The 19,490-nt window shown below is 42.6% G+C and overlaps 2 protein-coding genes across 4 annotated transcripts in view; both read left to right on the plus strand.

The window, feature by feature from the left end:
• The window catches only part of LOC117439770 (1-phosphatidylinositol 4,5-bisphosphate phosphodiesterase beta-4-like), a 69,799-nt gene extending 66,355 nt beyond the window's left edge, over positions 1-3,444 (plus strand). For all 3 annotated transcript variants that reach the window (XM_034075832.1, XM_034075835.1, XM_034075834.1), the window contains one exon: positions 374-3,444. In XM_034075832.1, the coding sequence (XP_033931723.1) occupies positions 374-450 (77 nt within the window). In that variant the 3' untranslated portion in view covers positions 451-3,444. The remainder of the gene's footprint in view (positions 1-373) is intronic.
• Positions 3,445-6,142: 2,698 nt separating this feature from the next.
• lamp5 (lysosomal associated membrane protein family member 5) lies at positions 6,143-11,336 on the plus strand. Its single transcript, XM_034076323.2, has 6 exons — positions 6,143-6,700; positions 7,155-7,333; positions 7,828-7,959; positions 8,366-8,462; positions 8,931-9,119; positions 10,308-11,336. The coding sequence occupies exons 1-6, from the start codon at positions 6,640-6,642 to the stop codon at positions 10,481-10,483; spliced, it is 834 nt and encodes a 277-aa protein (XP_033932214.1). The 5' UTR covers positions 6,143-6,639; the 3' UTR covers positions 10,484-11,336.
• Positions 11,337-19,490: the final 8,154 nt, after the last annotated feature.

Below are 19,490 nucleotides of genomic sequence, written 5' to 3' on the forward strand. Positions count from 1 at the left end.
CCTTGGAAGAGATTGCAAGATTAAGAGAGAAAGAATGACTTAGTATGTTGAGATCCTCCTTCCCCCCCCATGTGTACTCTGCAGCGCTCAGGGTGTCAGCAGGGCCAACGAGCAGCTCGAGTCATGTATCACCGTGACTCACCAGCTATTACTAAGCAACAACAGCCCGCTCCCAGCCTGCCCTCGGTCACATACTGTGGGAGCAAATGATGAGAGGAAGTGAGCGCACATTGTCCCACCGCAGACATGTTGTGGCATCCATTTAACTTCACTCCCACGAAGCGTGCGGTTTATATTGCGTGCAGAAGTATGTGAGGAAATGATGTGTCCTTTTCTGTAGCGATGTGTCTCACGGTGTTTTCTCTCCTCGAAGGCCAAGGACATGCAACAGATGGTGAAGTTGGAGGAGGAGATGGACCGCAGACCTGCCACGGTGGTGTGAGCGAATGAGACAGAGGCACATGTACACACACACACACACACACACATGCAGGTGCAGACACACTGCACCGCTGATAGCCCTCGACAACCCCGAGACATTAACCCTGGTTACATCACTGTCGCTCTACTTTCTGTCATCTTTCACACACACACACACACACACACACACACACACACAGTAGCCCTCCCACCACTCCGTCTCTGCACCCGTACCTCACCCACCAACTCTACCACACTGAGCCTTGGGCAGGGGCTTAACCACTTACATGCAGAGGCAATGTTACCTCGGAAGCAGAGAATCAGACGTATCCCCTCGAAATGTTCACCTTCAATGCTCTCTGAATCCTACGGGCAACACAAGCTGCAGCTATGGGTGGACACACACACACTCACACACACACACACGCACGAACACTTTCACTCACGGGAGGTGGATAACCATTCCCTTTTATACTTTGTTCCTTCTTTCTTTCTTTGAAATGGTACCCGATGAAGTGCTCCAGAAAGGGCGCGAAGAGGTGAAGAGAATATGTTTAAGATTTAATGTCATTTGAGCACAAATGGAAAAAGGTTGTGAAATACACTGTACGCGGCACACCGGTCCTGTCCTGAGCACTTTGTATGTGTAGGCCGTTATAACAATGTGGAACATGTAGCAGTGCACGACTGTAGGTTTTCTGTATTTCAGTAAGAATGTATTTTTAAAAAAGAAAATGACTTTATGAAGGAGTAGCAAACGCCACGTGTCACCTATACCTACAATGCAAGTTGTGTGGCTTCACAAAGATGTGTTACTGACGTTTTGTGTTGTCCGACAATGTTACAGCCGACTATAAAAAGGCTTATTATCTCCGCTGCGTCAAAAGACTATAAAGGGATCACAATGGAGAGATGTTCACTTTGATTACGGCCCACTTCCCCAGTCAAGTTCTGCTATACCCAGAGAGTGTACCTTTTGTGTTTTACTTGAAAATAACATGCTAAAATCATTTAATTTATTTTTACAATTGCCCTCAATCATCCCAAGTGTATACAAACTCAAAGTGTTATGCTCCTAATGTTGGGCTCAAAATCACCTCTATACTATGCAAACTATACAAGACATGATTCCCTTAAAGCTTAAGGTGTAGAAAATACAGAAAATCAATTATGACCGTGACCAAAAGAAATAGAGGGAAATGATACAGTAATAGTAACCCAAATGTTTTATTGGTTTTGCTTTAATGATGGATGACTAAACAACATGAAGGTGATACATTGAACGCAGAGGCTCCATAGTCTAAAACAAGGCATCCAGCTCCATAGCACCCACTTTGTCAAGGCCTAAGAGCCAGAACATAAACACTGCCCCACTGTATACCGAGAGTATCTACAGCAGCATATACATCTCAGCCAAGCAGCCACTGTCCCGGGAGGCAGGCAGTGCAACACCCGGGGAACTTAACTGTGGAAACTACCCAGGAAAGAGGCCCGTTGACAAAGAAGGCAAATAAAAGAAGGAAGGTTTAAAACTGTTATTTCTTCTAAGCCAGGTCAGTAACTAACCACACCTGGCCCTGTTGCTTACAATATGAACAAGCAGATTGAAAACGTGCACATGTAAAAACAGTGGGCGAAGTTGTGGAGAGTGTTGCACTGGAGACTCTGGTGAAATGGTGCCAAACTCTTAACACACATGTAGCAGCATGTGTCGATGCGTGGCAGCACATGCATGCTGCTGTGATGCATTGTGCTCATTGAGCAGCCCGTCACAAGACAAGAACTTTTGCAGAGCGAAGTCAAAGCCATCTGCCTAGTCCTCATTAAAGCGCTGTTTAAGTGAAGTGCTCCCTTAATAGCTTCTCGACTGCACGTTAGCAACCTCAGCTTGTAATCCTCAACGTGTCCCTGCTCGCCTTCAGATGTCAGACGGAGTCATTAAGAGAGATGTGTAACAAAGCCTGTGACATGGCTGCCACACACTTTCCACACCAGGGACTTCAGAGCAGGCCTGAGTCCCCCACACGTGCCCTTACTGCGTATGGCACTACAGAGCACTTGAGGAAGCACTATTGTCTGCAGTCTTGGTGACGCTGCTGGACAACAAGCCCCTACAGGGAATGAAATGTGAGGTACGGTTATAAAGTCATACTGTGGGGACTGTAGAATGTGTGCACACATGACGATGCCTGGCAGTCACAATGCAGGGCATACCACTAACAAAGATGACCAAAAGTCGTTATAATGATGACACAAAAAACATGAGGATAAAAGCACCTCGAGGTGTTAAGCCCTGTTTCAAATATAGTTCCTGCTGTAACACACATATAGGGGAGATGGGATGTTCTTGTATATACTGGAATGTATGTAGTTTCATTTACTTTTTGACCAATTGTGTTCTGTCATACAAGGGCTGTTGGGAAAGACATGTATCAACCACTGGGTTTTCTTTGTTGTCTCCGTCTCCCAGTCTGCCCTGACGGCACCGCACAACAAGCTCACACCACATATCCAGAGCAGAGATAAGCAAGTCAAAAAGTGCTTTTAAATTGTATTCCATCGCTTTCAAATGTGCCACTCGGTGTCTGCTAGGATGGTACAATTATTTTGTGAATGATAAAATGCCAAATTAAGGGGTTATTTATATGAAGATATATATAAATAAATGAATATATATATATATTATATATATTAGATATAATGTGTAGTTTAAGAATATTATGTTTGTTAGAGGCTTTGTTGCACTAGTGGAATGTTTTTGTTGTGTGATTACATGTAACCTTTGGCTTTGTCAAAAAGCCGATTATCTTTGCAGAGCAAGTCACCGATTTCATTTCCTCAGTTTCTACTGTATCTCCTCTTTGTTTTCTATTTGAACTGTAGCTTGTCAACAAACCATTCTGTGCGTGTTTTTGTATTTATATTGTGTTGTTGAACTTAAAGCAATGAAAATACTGTTGTTATCCAGCTCCTTTAATACTGTTTTATAGTATGTGTACCAATAAATCCAGGTGTAAAACGGGACATGATGAAGAGGCTCATTTTTGTGTCATCCAAGTATATGTTGTTGTGTCAGAATATGATCCTCCTGTTTATTTAGGCCTACTGGTGTGTTGGACACAGTTAACACTATTGATATTTCATATTTCTCTTTGACCCATCATTAAAACATTATTCAGATCCAAGATTGTTTAAGCTCTTACTCCCTTCAGAATCATTTTGAATGGAACATGTTTTAAGTGGTGTCATGCTGTATTAGCGTGTATACAGACAATGAAGACTGCGGTCTAATCACATGCAACAAGTGCGGGATCATTCAACGTCGCAGATCCACTCGTGAGGCTGTTGATTGTCATTATAAGCGAAGTATTTCCATTTGAAAGACGAACAAAGCGCGGGGCTTATGTTTGCGTTGCCTGGCAACTCCGTGGCTGCCCTCTTATATAACAGAGGTGATGTGTTGTTTTTGTCAGCACTCGTCCCGTTTTTAGGAGAGGGTTCCAAACCTGCTCCATATCCTTTATAGCTGAACTTTATCTGATGAGAAGCCCATTTCAGAATCATGCTCAAGGCTCAGGGAAAGTACAATGAGCAAACAGGCACTAAGATCCTCCTGGAGGCGATGTCCAAGGATAAAGTCCACCTGGCCAGGTTCGTTCTGGACGCGCTGGATGGGGAGATTGTGGACTGCAAAACAGAGGACGCGCAGACCCCCCTTATCTCCTCCATCCTGCTGCCTGATGGCCACACTCGGTGTAAGTTTGTAGAGCTTCTGCTGCAGAAGGGCGCCAGTGTGAACTGTCCAGACGGAACCGGGCGCACCGCGCTCAGTTACGCATGTGAGCAAGGCTCCCTGGACGCTGTGAAGATCCTGGTCCGACACAATGCAGACCCGGAGGTGGTGGACGTGTGGGGGAACACTGCGCTAATGTATGCCACCGTGTCAGGGCACTCCCATGTGGTAGAGTTTCTGGTGAGATCGTTCAAGAGGCTGGGTCTTCGGATAGACAGGCAGAATAAAGTTGGAAACTCTGCAATTGAAGTAGCGAAGTTTCTCGGTCACACAGAGTGCGTCTTTGCGCTCACAAACAGTTTCAAGAAGAACCGGGAAGCTCAGGGAAATGCGCAGCCGCGACTTAGTTTGGGAAGTGTTGATGTTAATGACACGTTTGGAAGGAGAGTTGGAAATGTAGTGAAGAAACTTGAGGACTTCCAAACGTGTGATCATGCTGATTGTTTATTGGTTCCAAATTGGAGTTGGCCAACAAGGCCGAGGGCAAAGCAGAGTCGGCTGCCGTCCATGGACTCTATAGAGGAGTTTGAAAGAGAGCAGGACGCTTCCTCCTCGCCTCCACAGCTGGTCTTCTCCGGAGTCCTAACCCCTAAACCCCCCCCGCGCACTTCAGACCACCACAACAACTTTACGCACCCTAAAACTGGCGATGACCACCCCCCCCTACCTAAACTGAGCTGTGAGGCTCAAACATCCTATTTTCCCAGCGGAAACACCCACAGACCCGGCGCGCCCTCCGCCCTGGGCATCCTCCTGTCTCCCATTCCTTCCAACAAGAGTGAGGCAGACTCAGTGACAGACACGTCTAAAACATTAGAGTTTGGTGTGCGCAGATTTTGCGACAGCTACTATGAGAAAAGGTGTAGTCTGCCAACTAGTATCCTCAGACCCACACCTCCGGACCGAACACTAGTGCCTGTGCGTAAATCCAGAACCGTGAGGAGGCGCGAGGCGTCTCCCTGCAGGGCTGAACCTCCTCCGTGCACCGCACTAACTTCCACTACTTCAAACACGACCTTCTCGTTGCTGAGCAACAAACTCTTGCGCCGGTTCACCTCCCCGGAGATTCAAAAGAACCCAAAAGAGTTGGAGGAGAGTCCCGTGTTGGCTTCAGGGCCGATTCCGCGATCAGACACTTCTCCTCAGTGCAGAACACACCCCCAAGTGGACAGTAAACCCAGCATTGACAGCATCAGCTCGGTCAAGTGCGAGTTTGGCATTTTTAAATAAAAATGCCACTTTGCGTAGAAAGTTTTTTGCCACTTATGTCAAGATTCTAACGTTACTTTTAGACCTAGTTACATACAACTTTAAACACTTTGCCCACACGTGCGTAGATGCCAGCTCCTGCCAGGACGATATTGCAGCCACAGAGTGGACGCGATGTAAAACTTCCAGTTTCAGCGTGTATGGTTCAGCCCTTACAGAATGGGCGGGGCTTCCATCGAAGGTGGAAGGGTGATCATAAATACACAATTCGTCAATTCAGCATTTACTCATGTTGTGCTACAATATTTCATATGTTTCTGTTATCATATTATTCTTGAATTATGTAAGATGTTATGTCATCTTTCATGATTTTATTGGTGGCTAACAGTAAATAAAATGTCGCTTTCTGAAATGAACTGTCCTGAGTGTGACAGAGAGAACACAAATTCATTATCAAATCAACATTGGTGCAGCAAGACAACAAACTGGCACAACCAGTGCCAGTTTAACTTGTATAACTTCTGAGAATGTTAAACTGTGTAAGTGTATTTGTAAAATTGTTTAAAATCTCACTCTGTTGAATAATACTTATAACATATATTCATTATAATATTTAAAATCTCCATATTAGATTTGTGCAGCATAACTCAGCTGCAACCTTGCAGAAGTGGAGTTTGCAGGAGGCAGGGAGGGGGGGGGGTGTCGGCATTACCCTCTAGACATACATCATTTCAGCCCAGCCTACAGCTGCTGCACAGAGATGGACACGACAGCATTGCGGGGATAAGCGAGACTGCATGCCGAGTCCTTCTTTACAAAAGAGTAATTCAGGTTTCCAACTTTTTCTTCAAGACCGATCATTAACCCTGACGCTAATGATGTGCAGACGGGGCTCAGTCCTGCAGCGGTCACTGGGTTAAACCGCTTCAACCTTGGAGAAGGCACTCTGCGTGGCCGGCCAACACTCCTCAGAGCCGGCTGCTCCTGTAGAGCAAACCGGATCTCACGTCCAACCTGGAGACCATTTTTGCTGCATTCAGGATGATCTGAGCGTGACTGCTGGGTGCTGAGTGGAGGCATCCCCCCCTCTCTCTCTCTTTTCCTTCCTTCCTCTCCCGCCTCCCCTCTCTGTCTTTCTTTCTCTTCTTGTCGTGGGTTCAGCACGGGCTGCCCAGTAGTTTAGCCCCTTTTTTTCAGCGCTGGGAAAGCTGGTAGCGATGGGACGACTTGATTTCAGCACCACGGAGAGCGCCCGGCTTCTGCTGCTTGCTGTATTCGGTAAGGGAGTGTGTTTAGTGTGTGTGCAGCTGTCGTGACTCTTCACTGCAGTGAGTGTGTGTGTACGTGTACGTGTATGCGTATGCCCATTATGCGCGTGTTTAGGCATGACAGAGTCGGTGTGTGTGGCATATTTCACATGTTATTTCCTCCTTAAATGAATATAAAAGTCGCTCAACGTGTTCAGCACTTTCTGACGTTGTTGAGACTGCAGCCAGTGGCGTGCTGTTGCTCCCCAGATACTGCAGATTTCCCTCTCCGGGGTTTTACCTGACTGTGCCGTAAGGAAACAGCGGTGATCTAAAGATGTGAGCGGAATCTAAAAGATGACCATTATGCCGCTGTATCTGCTGGTTGTGCATGTGTTGGGATGCGTGTGCCCCTTCTGATACCCCGCAGACATAAATTAGCCCCAACTGCGACTTCTTAATATTCTGTGCGGCTCTGTTGCCAGGTGTGCTGGCGCTGTCCGTGGTGCTGGCGGAGCAGGAAGGGGAGAACCTTTCCGGTCTCTCCAACAACCCGGACAAAGCCATCTTCGCCGTCCGGGAGAACGGCACGACATGCCTGATGGTGGAGTTCGCCGTGAGATTCCTCGTGCCATATGACGTGCTCGCGCTCAATGGGATAGACGTAAGGAATCCCCCGAGAATATGAATTGGCTACATGTGGATGTGCATGATTTAGTCCAAATTATAAACGCAATGGTTGTTTCAAGCAATCTTGCGTAAAATATTGCTGTATGCTGAATACATGACAAGGTGTGCTTGTCGTGCGTAAAGGTAAACATCTTTTTTTACATGCAAAATATTTTCAATTTCAATTGCGGGGTTTTTTGCGCTTATAAGAAAAATGCACGTTAGAATTGTAATGGGAAACTGCTTTCGTATCGCGTGTAGTTGTGCTGACCACGTCAAACCCATCATCAAGAAAATAAAATATTGTTTTAAATATCAAACTTATCATTTGGACTTGTTTCTGCTTCTAAAAACTACTAATTATTTGCTGCTTTTTGCATATTGGGTTACACTATTCAGTCGTGCGTAACAATGGAATGCTTAAAACCAGCGACATGAATCCGTAATGTGTCCCCAACTCTTTGCACGTGCTTTCTGTGTGTGTTGCAGCTGATCACGGAGCAGGCGGCGTTCACTCTGCCCCGAGGTGCAGAAATCGAGGGGACATGTGGGAGCACGGAGTCAGAGATCCAAATATCCTGGAAGAACAACGCCTACACCCTCCGCATCTACTTCTCTAAGGTGGGCGAGTCAACGACAATGATGCATACTGTGCAATTTAAAACAAATGAAAGCATCTCCTACCTATCGCCAACCCACACTAAATAATATACGCGTTCAGACATGTGATGTCCTATTTTGGTTGGGAAATTAATCACGATGCAAGAATCGTGTTCGTTGAAGCCTGTTTCCTGAATTACGTCAAATAAAAATAAATGAAAAGCCTCGTCATGATGGACTATTCTTCTGATTGAAAGCCAACGCGGCCTCTTCATGCAGGGGGGAAGCCTAGTTTGACACGTGTGTGTGTGTGTGTGTGTGTGTGTGTGTGTGTGTGTGTGTGTGTGTGTGTGTGTGTGTGTGTGTGTGCGTGCGTGTGCGCGCGCGCGTGTGCGTGCGTGCGTGCGTGTGTGTGTGTGTGTTACAGGAGCTCCGTGAGAAAGACATTGAGGTCTGGAAGATAAGCAAGGTCCAGTTCGTCTATGACTCCTCTGAGACATCGCACTTCATCAACGCGTACAACCGTGAGTCCCCGCCGAGCGCATGTCCAGTTGCTCCTCAGCACATTTCCACCCGCCTGCTCTGATCGCAAAGTGCTCTCATTCTCGTCACATTTGCATTCATTTGGAATCGGAGGGTGGGTTCATGCAGGGGTTTTACGATTTCCGCCCACGTCAATCAAACATGTCACTGCATTTTTTACAGATTTGATAATGCCCCGATGTTACAGTATGCCTTTAAGATTAAACAAAGCTTGGTTATTATTACACAACTTTCCAAATCAATTAAAATTGATTATTTTATTTAAAAAATGTCATTGCCAACTGTTTGGTTGTTATCTTCTTTTTAAATCATGGACAATTATGGGATATCATGTTCACACAGGCCCTACCTGGAAGCAAATGGCAGACTTTAAACCGTCCACAGGTGCATTTACATTACAGTGCCTTCATTCTTAATTCACTTGAGTTCTTCCCATCTTTTCTCTCCAGCGGGGAAGCACACAGCCAGCACCCACCACCTGTCGGCCCTGGTGACCCCCGCCGGGCAGTCATATGTGTGTGCAGCTCAGCAGACCCTCACCCTCATCTCAAGCGACCACCAGAAGGGCATCACCGTCTCTATGTATGACGTCCAAATCCAGCCCTTCGACATCGCCTCTGACTTCATGTTCAGCGAAGGTAAGAATATGCACCCCTGCATCCCTATGAGAAACGCTGCACCCACTGTGATGAAGACGAGAAACACATCTCTCTCTCTCTGGTGGGTATTGCTGCAGTTTGAGGAGCGCATGGCTTCAGGGGGACAAGAGGAACAAAGAAGGTGGTAATGAAAGGGAGACAAAGGAGAGACAAAGAGATAAGGGGTGGGGAGACCTCAGGACTTTATGAGTGCAGTCATATCCTTTACCTCAGTGCAGCTTTTATAGACCTTGCTGTCCTCTGAAACCAATCACCTTGGAAGAATCCTTTGCTCTGAGCTGCTGTAAACTAGGCTGTGCTTTGCTGCACTGCCTCCCTCCTTGTGTGCATTACTGCTGTCCGCAGGGAGGAACACATTCAACTTCAAGCCACGCAGCTGTGTTTAGCTGTCCCCTTTACAGACATACAGATGCGTGCATGCCAACATGCCCTTAAACTAAGCACAACATCGAAAAAGGAGAAATGAGAGAAGAAGCATCTGTGTGAATATTGCGTCAGTGCACAACACAACTGCACATTGTGTAGTCAAAGCTCTTTCAACCAATACTGATGCCTGACTTACCCCCTGAAAGGGCAGCGTGATGGGTGTGTGGTTCGCACTACAACCTGCCAGGGTTTGGCCATGACTTGTTTTTTAACGAGTTTGCATGACATGTGTTTTCATGATGCACTGCCACGTCGCATCGGATGTGTAATGCAATAAAGTGCGTCTGATGGTATGCCATGCATCGGACAAAACTCTTTACCTGCGCAACAAAAACGTTCCAACTCCTTTGGTTACTTAGTCATTTAATTTAAAAATCATTAAATCAAATATATAAGTGAAAGGCATTCTTAATTAATTGACTCGTCAGCCATTTTGACAATAAATGAATGATCTAAGTCCAAATCCTCTAGTTTCAGCTTCAATTTTTTTATATTAAATAATAAAATCTATGAAATATTAATATTAGAACATCATATTTTCTTTATTATTTGACTTTTTCAGACAAAATGTGAGTACGACGTCCCACGTCCCAATATTATTCAATTAAAAAGAAAACAATATGTAATATCACCCAGCCCGAAAAGGGGTACATATGACATCTGAATAAATGTACCCTCTGGGACCCTTGTCACGAATGTTCTGCGCCCTCAGCATACTAATTGTGTTTCCCCTTTCTGCAGCCTACAAGTGCATCACTGACCAACGGGAGCGCCTGGAGGAGACCCTCCCCCTCATTCTGAGTTTCATTTTGGCCCTTATAATCGTCATCACAGTCGTGGTCTACCACTTCCACCTGAAGCTGACAGCGGTCCAGCCCGTGCTGCCCAGAGATCGCTCCATGTACAAGAACATGTAGCCAGCTCTCTCCAAAGCTAATGATGAAAGACTTGTCTCTTTGAAGTCCCCGGCCTAACACGATGGACTGAAGCCCTGACGGAGAAGTGTGTGTAGCCTGCACTGAAGGCCTACTGGAACTTTGGAACAGCTAAGACACAAGTTAATGGGACAGCTTGGGGCCTAGCATGGATATAGTTGCAGGGTAAACCCATAGAAACCTAATTGGCAGAATTGAATCTTAAGGCCATCAAATAATAGTCTGTACTTATGTAATTAGATTTCAATGAAAGTATACCATACATTATTTTCTGAATGTACGCGGAAAATATAATTGACTTCTGTTCCGGTCTGTGGTTGTTCGTCTGAGACAGTTTATCACATTATATTTCGATCTGATTTCTCTTTAAAAGAAATGTCCGAAATGGCCAGAGCTCCGGCTGTCATTGTCCAACTCTCTGTTGTCTTTTCCTCTCGAACTGCTGCTAAATCATTCATGACCTATTGGTGGTTCTGTATTTGCTAGTCTTTCTTCAAGAATTCCTTTTAGTTCTTTTTGAATGCAGCCATAGTGTTTCAAAATCCTTGTGGTGTGTGTGCAGTACAGTGGCATTCAGAGTTGCAATGTGTGGAACATATCAAAAAAAGGGAAGAAATATAAAAAAAATCTGAAAAGATTCTGTCCTAAATAGTGGAGAATGTTAAAGAGTGCTATACGAAAGTGTTTATGAAAAGAGAGGTTATTGTAAAAAAAAAAAAAAAAAAAAAAAAAAAAAAAGTAATATGTGTATAATATTTTTCAGAATCAAAGTCTATGCATAAACCTCTGCTGATGCAATCTTGTGCAGTATTCTTCTGTTCATTGAAATAAATGGAATCATCTCTACAAACATGTGAATGCATTACTGTTGTCTATCACATTAGCACACTCTCTTCAATCTTTCAAGTGTAACACCATTTTGTTTGTTGTTGGAAAACAATCTATCAAGACTACAGAGTTTTAATGGAACACAGCTGCTTGAAAAAGCTGGTGGATACTCCCATCAAAGAAGATGCAGTAGAAATGAGGCATCGATGTTGTCGTCTGATACTGGACTTGTATGTGATATGATTAAGTGTAATTGATCAGAGCATTTCTGTCAGCTACACCTGTTTGTTTCAGAAGTATAGCCGTCGTCACACATCACCCTCAGTCAAGTCAGTCAAGTCAAAGACCTTCTTCCAGTTTTTCACTCACACAGAAATATCGCAGAAATTGTCTTTTCGTTAGGAAATCAATCAATAACAAGAATCAATGTATAGTGTGTCATAAAAAGTCACAGGCTAGTATGTCATAAAAGTATCATGAACACATCATGGGAAGGTATGTCGTATAAATGTAAGAAAGGCAAACGATAGTAAATCATAGAATATTTTAGGAAGTCATTCTATACTACAAAAAGCTATGCCAGAAAGACAAAGTCAGAATAGTATAGTATTATATAATATATATTTTAAACAGACTTACTATACATTAAGAGACTATAAAAAGTAAAGTATCATATTATAGTATTTTGAAAATATAATTTAAAAAAACTGCATAGGATAGTATATCAAAAATACTTGGAAAAATACGTAGTATAGTATGTCGAAAATATCATACAAATTACATAGTATAGTATGCCCAAAATATTTTTAATAAAACGACATAGAGTAGGCTAGTATGTCTCAAGAAACGACATAGTATAGTATATCAAAAATGTCATGAGAAATTACAGTATGTGGCAAATAACAGAAAAACCAACATAGGACAGTGTCCAAAAAAATAAAATAGTACCGTATGATGAAGAAATATCATTAAAAAAACATATGTCCAAATAATCAGATAAAAAACACATATTATAGTATTATGCCTACTGGATTTCACCCTCTGTAACTTTGGCCTGGGTGGTCTCACCAAAATCACTGTTATGACACTCTAGTTTACACAAACAAAAGCATTTTACTCTTGGTTCATAGTGAAATGTTAAAGGAGGGTGATCATCGGATAAGGGTTAACTTTGAGGGCTGATGGTTGGTACTTCTGGTTAATCAAACTATGTTTTTCTCTTATTTCTTTATTTCTTGAGAATTCAAACTATGTTATAACACTCTTTTGTATCGATAAACATGTAGGGGAACAACATCATCAAATCAAATCATAGGTGGGTGAGTTCAAAGTGATTGATTTCTGATGGAAGGCCCCAAAGGCCACATTACAACCAAACAAAGGAGAACTTCTCATGATACTGTACAGGTGTACAGAAAAGCACATCAACTATCATTTTGACCGTATCATAAAACCACCAAATAATTAAATGTTAATACATCCAGAAAGAACAGAGAAATTACAAATGCAGCTGACCTGAACAGAATTAATTATTCACGGCTGAGGTGGATATGGCAATTACGAACAATGGTGGCCATGGTTAAGGCAACAGGGGAAATAAGTTTAGGCCAGCTGTCAACAACCTGGACCAACATGTGTAATGAAACAGCTCATAAACCCAACACATTATAACTGGGCCTAAAACTGTCAGAAACACAGAGTCATGTTGTCAGCAGGCTAGTTCTGATGGGCAAAGGCAGCACAGAGGGAAGCTATATTAGGGTATACCAAGCACCAAAAGTACAAACAGGAAATACAGTAGGCTCATCTCCATTGAATATTTCACCTCTTCCTTTCCCTCACTCGCGTCCCTTCCTTGCGTCTTAGCTCCGCCTCCGTAAGACGCGAGCGGGAGACGCGAGGACAGAGGAGTCCTCAGGTATTAATTGGGATGTCCTCGTTCACTCCAGCGTCACCATAAACAACACCCTTTACTTCTGGCGTGCGCACAGTTTTATCACCGGTCACTGGACTTCCCTGAACATAAATCCCTTCAAACCTGGGATTTAGTTTCACATTGAAATGATTTCGTCCATCTCTTCCATTCATCTCTTTTATTATAGTTTTCTATGTATTATTTTCGGTCCTGTATTTGTTTTTCCAGGTATAACATTTCATTTAAGTTATAATTATATTCATAACAATAATAATAATTGGATGTTGTTATTTAATTTGTCCTACAGAAGAGAGACACAAATCACTCAAATATGTCATTTCATTTCATTTCAAACCTTTATTTATACAGATAAATCCCATTGAGATCATTGATCTCTTTTCCAAGGGAGACCTGCTCAAGTAGTTCCACATGAAACATAAAAACATAAACAGAACAACAAAAAGACATCAAACAGCATCATTTACATAATTATCCACATGAACAGGTACCAATAGCTTCTGATTGACTAGCATCCAACCGAGCTTTAAAAACATTTAGTGGCACCAGATTGTTCAGTTTCCATTTAATTTGCAGACTATTCCAAGACAGAGGAGCTGCGCATCTAAAAGCTGTCTTCCCTAAGACAGTCCTAGCAGTTTGCACATTTAATAAAACCACTGCATGCGATCTCAGGCAGTAGCCACTTACAATTCTCCGTGAGATCAGGGAGCAGATATAAGATGGAAGTTTCCCTAACATGGCTTTGTATATAAAAATGTACCAGTGACTGAGCCTCCGTACAGTTAATGAAAGCAAACCAGCCCTTGCATACAGGGTACAGTGATGGGTTAATGCTTTACAGTTTGTCACAAATCTCAGTGCACTGTGATACGCAGCATCTAACTTGACCAGGCAATTAGCAGGTGCATTCATATAGACCAGATCCCCATAGTCCAGCACAGGTAAAAAGGTCACAGTGACTAGCCTTTTCCTGGCCTCAAGCGAGAAACAGGACTTGTTCCTGTAGAAGAACCCTAGCCTAACCCTCAGCTTTTTAAACAGGTTATTGACATGAAGTTTAAAAGTGAGACAATCATCAAGCCAGATACCAAGGTATTTGTAACAGGCAACAACTTCAAGTGTTGTTCCTTGCGTAGTTACAATATCTAAAACAGGCTCTGGTGTCTTTTTCGCTTTAGAAAAGAGCATTACCTTGGTTTTATCCACATTTAAAAGAAGCTTTAGTTCAGAGAGCTGAGTCTGAATAGTGTTAAAAACAGCCTGTAATTTAACAACAGCCTCTTTAATGGTGGGACCTGCACAATACATTACAGTATCATCCGCATAAAAATGTAAAGTAGCTTCATCCACATTTTCACCTAAACTGTTGATGTAGATGGAGAATAAAAGTGGACCTAAAACAGAACCTTGGGGAACACCATTTGCAATGTTCAACCACTCAGAAGACAGCCCATCAAAATGAACACATTGGGACCTTTCAGAGAGGTAGTTCACAAACCACCCCACTGCAAGGCTGGATATGCCAATACTGAGTAGCCTCTGCTTTAAAATGTGATGATCGACGGTGTCAAATGCTTTGGAAAGGTCAATAAACAGAGCTGCACAACTCTGCTTTTTATCTAAAATACTCGCCACATCATTCACCACTTTCATTGTGGCAGTGATGGTGCTGTGTTTCTTTCTGAAGCCTGACTGATGTTTAGACAGGATGTCATTTATACATAAAAACTCCTTTACTTGTTCACTCACTAAGCGTTCAAGAACCTTAGCCAGAACTGACAACTTAGAGATTGGCCTATAGTTATTTAATAAGGTGGCCTCCCCTCCTTTTAGCAAAGGTAGGACATAAGCTGACTTCCACAATTTTGGAATTGTGTTAGTGCTGAGGGAGAGGTTAAAAAGAGAAGTAAGAGGTGGAGCTATAAAATCTGCAGCTATCTTTAAAAAGAAAGGTTCTAAGTTGTCCGGGCCAGCCGGTTTCCTAGGATCTAACTTGGATAATGCTTCATGAACAACATCAACAGTAAAAGGGGTAAAACTAAAAGGGTTTTCCAACACACGTTTTTCAGAGTCACATACAGTAGTGTTCACAGAAGCAGAATTAGAAACAGAATGAAACAGAGAGCCACAGGACACAAAATGCTCATTAAAGCAATTGAGCATAGTAGCCCTGTCCGATATAGTGCCAGATGCTGTGGTGAGGCACGGAGGTAGCTCATTACGGATATCGCCGGTGTTAACGATTTAATGGCTAAGCAACATTTTCCAGGATTTTTCAGATTCTTTGTGGTTACTGACAGATAGTACTTTGATTTAGCGCTTTTGACATGTGAAGTGAAGCTATTCCTTAGCTGCCTAAAACGCAGCCACTCTATCTCTGAGCCTGATTTCCTAGCCTTTGCCCAGGCCTTGTTTCTCTCATGAAGGAGACTGGACAGATTAGCAGAAAACCAAGGATTGTCTCGTCCCTTTACTCTAAATGTACGCAGAGGTGCATGTCTATCAATGATCTCCATAAAACCAAGATAAAAACAAGACCATGTGGTTTCCACATCAGCACACTGATCGATTTTACCCCCCAAATCAAACGGATCATGCACAAAACCCTGCTCCACAAAATGTTTTATGTCTCTCTTGATGATAATGCGAGGTTTAACCTTTTGGACCTTAGTGTCCCTAATTGTGGCTACAACACAGTGATCGCTCAGATCATTTGCAAATCTCCCACAGATAAGTATTTATGGGGAACATTAGTTAAAATGAGATCAATTAGGGTGGATTTATTAGGGGACTTAATGTTAGGATGAGTAGGACTGTCAACAATCTGAGTAACATTCAATGAGATACAAAGGTTTTTAAAATCCTCTGACACTGCAGTTAACCAGTCCCAGTTAAAATCTCCAAGTAGCACTATTTCCTTGTAGTCTAGTTGTGATAAAAGATTTTCTAGTGAAGACAAGGAGTCTTTGACAGCTGAGGGGGGTCTGTAACAACTCACCACCATGACCTGTTGACCCTTTGCCACTTCTATATTTAAGGCTAAAAATTCAAATTGCTTACTGATCGATTTGGAAACTAATGTGGTTACACTGAACTTATTCTTAACATAAATGGCAACGCCACCACCTTTATTAGGCCGGTCGGTACGATACACATTAAAACCATTTAAGGCATGTATTAGTTATTACCCGTATTTGTATATATCCTAAATGTCTGACGTGTTGTGGGTCTACCAAACATGCATCACAAACCACAAGTAAGAACTGTAAGTTATTCTTTTATAATCAAAAACATTATTATTGAATTTGTAAGTATATTTCACACACTTTAATGTTTTTATAGAGTATGATTTCCTCATTCGTACCTGAGCCCCGAGCCTGTTTTCCAGGTCTCAGGCTCGAAAATGACATTCCCAGAACAAATGACCATAACTTCACTTCTAAAAGGGTTAAATTAATATTCTTTTTTCTCAAAGCAATGATAAACCTGTGAGTTGGATGTAGAAGAGTCAGAGTCAATATAGATCTTTTTTATTTTAAAGTAAATTCAGATTGAACATAGTAAAAAAATGTAAATGATTGTGTCCGTCCAAAAAAACAACATTACTTATAGTGAAAACCATCCTTGAATGATGGAATCAGAGACTAAAAGCTTTAGGAATCCAAACTATAACATATAATAAGTACCCAGTATCAAGATTGATGCAAAACAAGTTACATTTGACCTTTTTAGAGAGATTTAGCAAAAAAAACCACTTCTGGGGTCATTTGGGTGCATCTCTGACCCCCCTTGGTCGATTTTGATGATTGACATCTATTTTTAACCATAGAGCCAATAGAATCGAGGGGAAGTTCCACATACACACACGTTACCAAATAAGGAGTGAGAGTGACGCGTAGCCAAAACAGGAAGCTGTCATACTCTCTGGAAGCTATCATTAGCAGCTAATATGAAAACTCCGTTTTTGACATAAAAATAAAATTATGGATTATCATAATTGTTTCAAAGTGACAGACACATTCAATTAACCTATGGATTAACCTTCAACCGTGTTTTTCTCGTTTTAATGCCATTGAACACACATTTTGAACAGAATAACAGCAAAAGGTGAGCATATCTCCGTGTTTTGATACCTAAAGCTACGTCGTGTGTTGTCTGTATTTGCTTCCCCTGTCGGGAGTTCTAATCACTCAGTGATGATATTTATATTTCTAGAATCTGTGGAATCTCAGCTTGTTAACTAATATTGTTTGTGCAGATCTGATAAGTATATCGATCGATTTATACCTAGAGTTCTGTGCTAAGTGCGTTAGCATGTTTTTGCTAAGGGCTCATTTAGACCCTTCTTGTGCGACTTGTGTTTTGTTTCGGTAAAGATGGTTCGGGACGCCCTGAACGCGAGCCGAGGGGGTCCAAAAATATTAATAATTCGAGAGAAGATCGAGAGTTTTTATCACTTGAAATGACGAAAAGGAAAAAGGACAAGGACATCCCTCTATTGGAGGGTCAAAGGAGTCTGGTGGGTTTCTTTTCGGAGTATTGAAGATCGTTTCCCCGACATCAAAGGTGCCTGCCACAGGACAACATGGAACGTGCGCGATTTGGACGCGATGAGCGGGGGGGTTTTAGTGGAGCACGCGCCTGAGCTGCGAGCACCAGAGCCTCGTAGCGGCGAAACTGTGGTAACATGAAGAGCCGTTTGGGAGCCGAAACAGCTGGCGCTTTAAGAGAGCCGAGCCAAATGATCCGGCTCACTAACGTAAAAATACAGTATCAATAAGGGACGGCTCTAGTCAAAAAAATGTTTACAACCGCGCTCTCGGGGTGGACGCCCTCTCAGCCCTGGTCTGACAGAAACACTGGCCCTGAGACAGTGTCGTGGAAAAAAAAAGAAAAAAAGCCCCGCCTGTGGGGTCATTGGGGCTTAACAGGAGATGTAATATATTTTACTCTTAATGAAGCACTTTAAACATTTAATGACTCTGATCCTCGGTAAGATCAGCTGCAGTGAGCAGAGGCTGTGCAGCTGGGGGCGGAGCTCTGATGCGCGAGTCGTGAAAACACTTCAGTGTAGTCTGCTCTCGTGTATCCTCCCTTTCGTCTCCTCTGGAAGCCTCCTCCCTCACCCCTCCTCGTCGACTCCTCCGTGTGCATTTCAGCGATTGGGACGTCCTTCAACATGGCGTGTCTTGATCGATTTCCGGGTCAAGTCCCGGAGGAGGGCAAGAGAGGAGTCGAGGAGGGACATTGAGATTAACCTACTGTCTCATTCTGAAGACTTACCTGTTGTTGAGCTTCATTTATATCTTCCCGCCTGGACAAAATTGTTCAACTTTTCTTTATCCTTTCTTCTAAAAACTCAGCAACATGAACATGACCTTAGTCCTTGACCCGGTGAATAGTCGGTAAGTTGATGTTTTCCATATGCTAACTAGCTTAATGGGCTAAAATAGACAAACAATGTCAAAGTGTTCAAAAAAACCAATCCATATTTAGACCGTTAACTGTCTATCATGATACTCGTCGTGAAAAGTGTTTAAAATATGTCAGACTTGACATGAAAGGGAACATCATTAATGACGGCTCTGCTGTATTCAAGTGTTACGGTAACTTACGCCTTTACCTACAGAATACAAATGTTATACTTTTTATTTATTTGTTCAGTTTTATTTATTTGACATTGCCTAGCCTATATAATGTCAAAATCCAAAAGACTTGCCAACAATATAACTTTCAACAATATACTAAATCTCTTAATTGTATTCAGATGTAGGCTATTAGTGTTAGTTTTGCCTATAAAAGTTACATTATACTGCCTCTCACAAACACCTCAGGTTGTTAAAATAAATGACCTTACTGTTATAAATGGTAGCTTTGGCCTTGAATTAGCTATTCATTGATCAAGTGTGCTTTTACATTAGTAAGGTGGCAACATGTCTGCTGTGAAAATAATTTAAAAACAACAATGCTGGCAATTGTAAGCTTGTGCAAGATCGCCAACAAACCTTTTTAGGTAACAATTGATAATCTTGAGTCTCCTATACCAATAAAGCGATGCTGGTTCTGTGTTGAGCAGTTGAGTGTGGTCTTTTGATATGTGGATGTATACTATTGACCTTAATAGTAACTCAGTGGCTCTCCAGTCATGAGTTTGATGCCCTGCAGTCCCACTGGCCTCAGGTACTTGTGCTTTATTTACTGGGCCGTTCAGCAGAGGTATCTTTC

Source organism: Pseudochaenichthys georgianus, chromosome 24, assembly GCF_902827115.2.
Source record: "Pseudochaenichthys georgianus chromosome 24, fPseGeo1.2, whole genome shotgun sequence".
Classification (NCBI taxonomy): Eukaryota; Metazoa; Chordata; class Actinopteri; order Perciformes; family Channichthyidae; genus Pseudochaenichthys; species Pseudochaenichthys georgianus.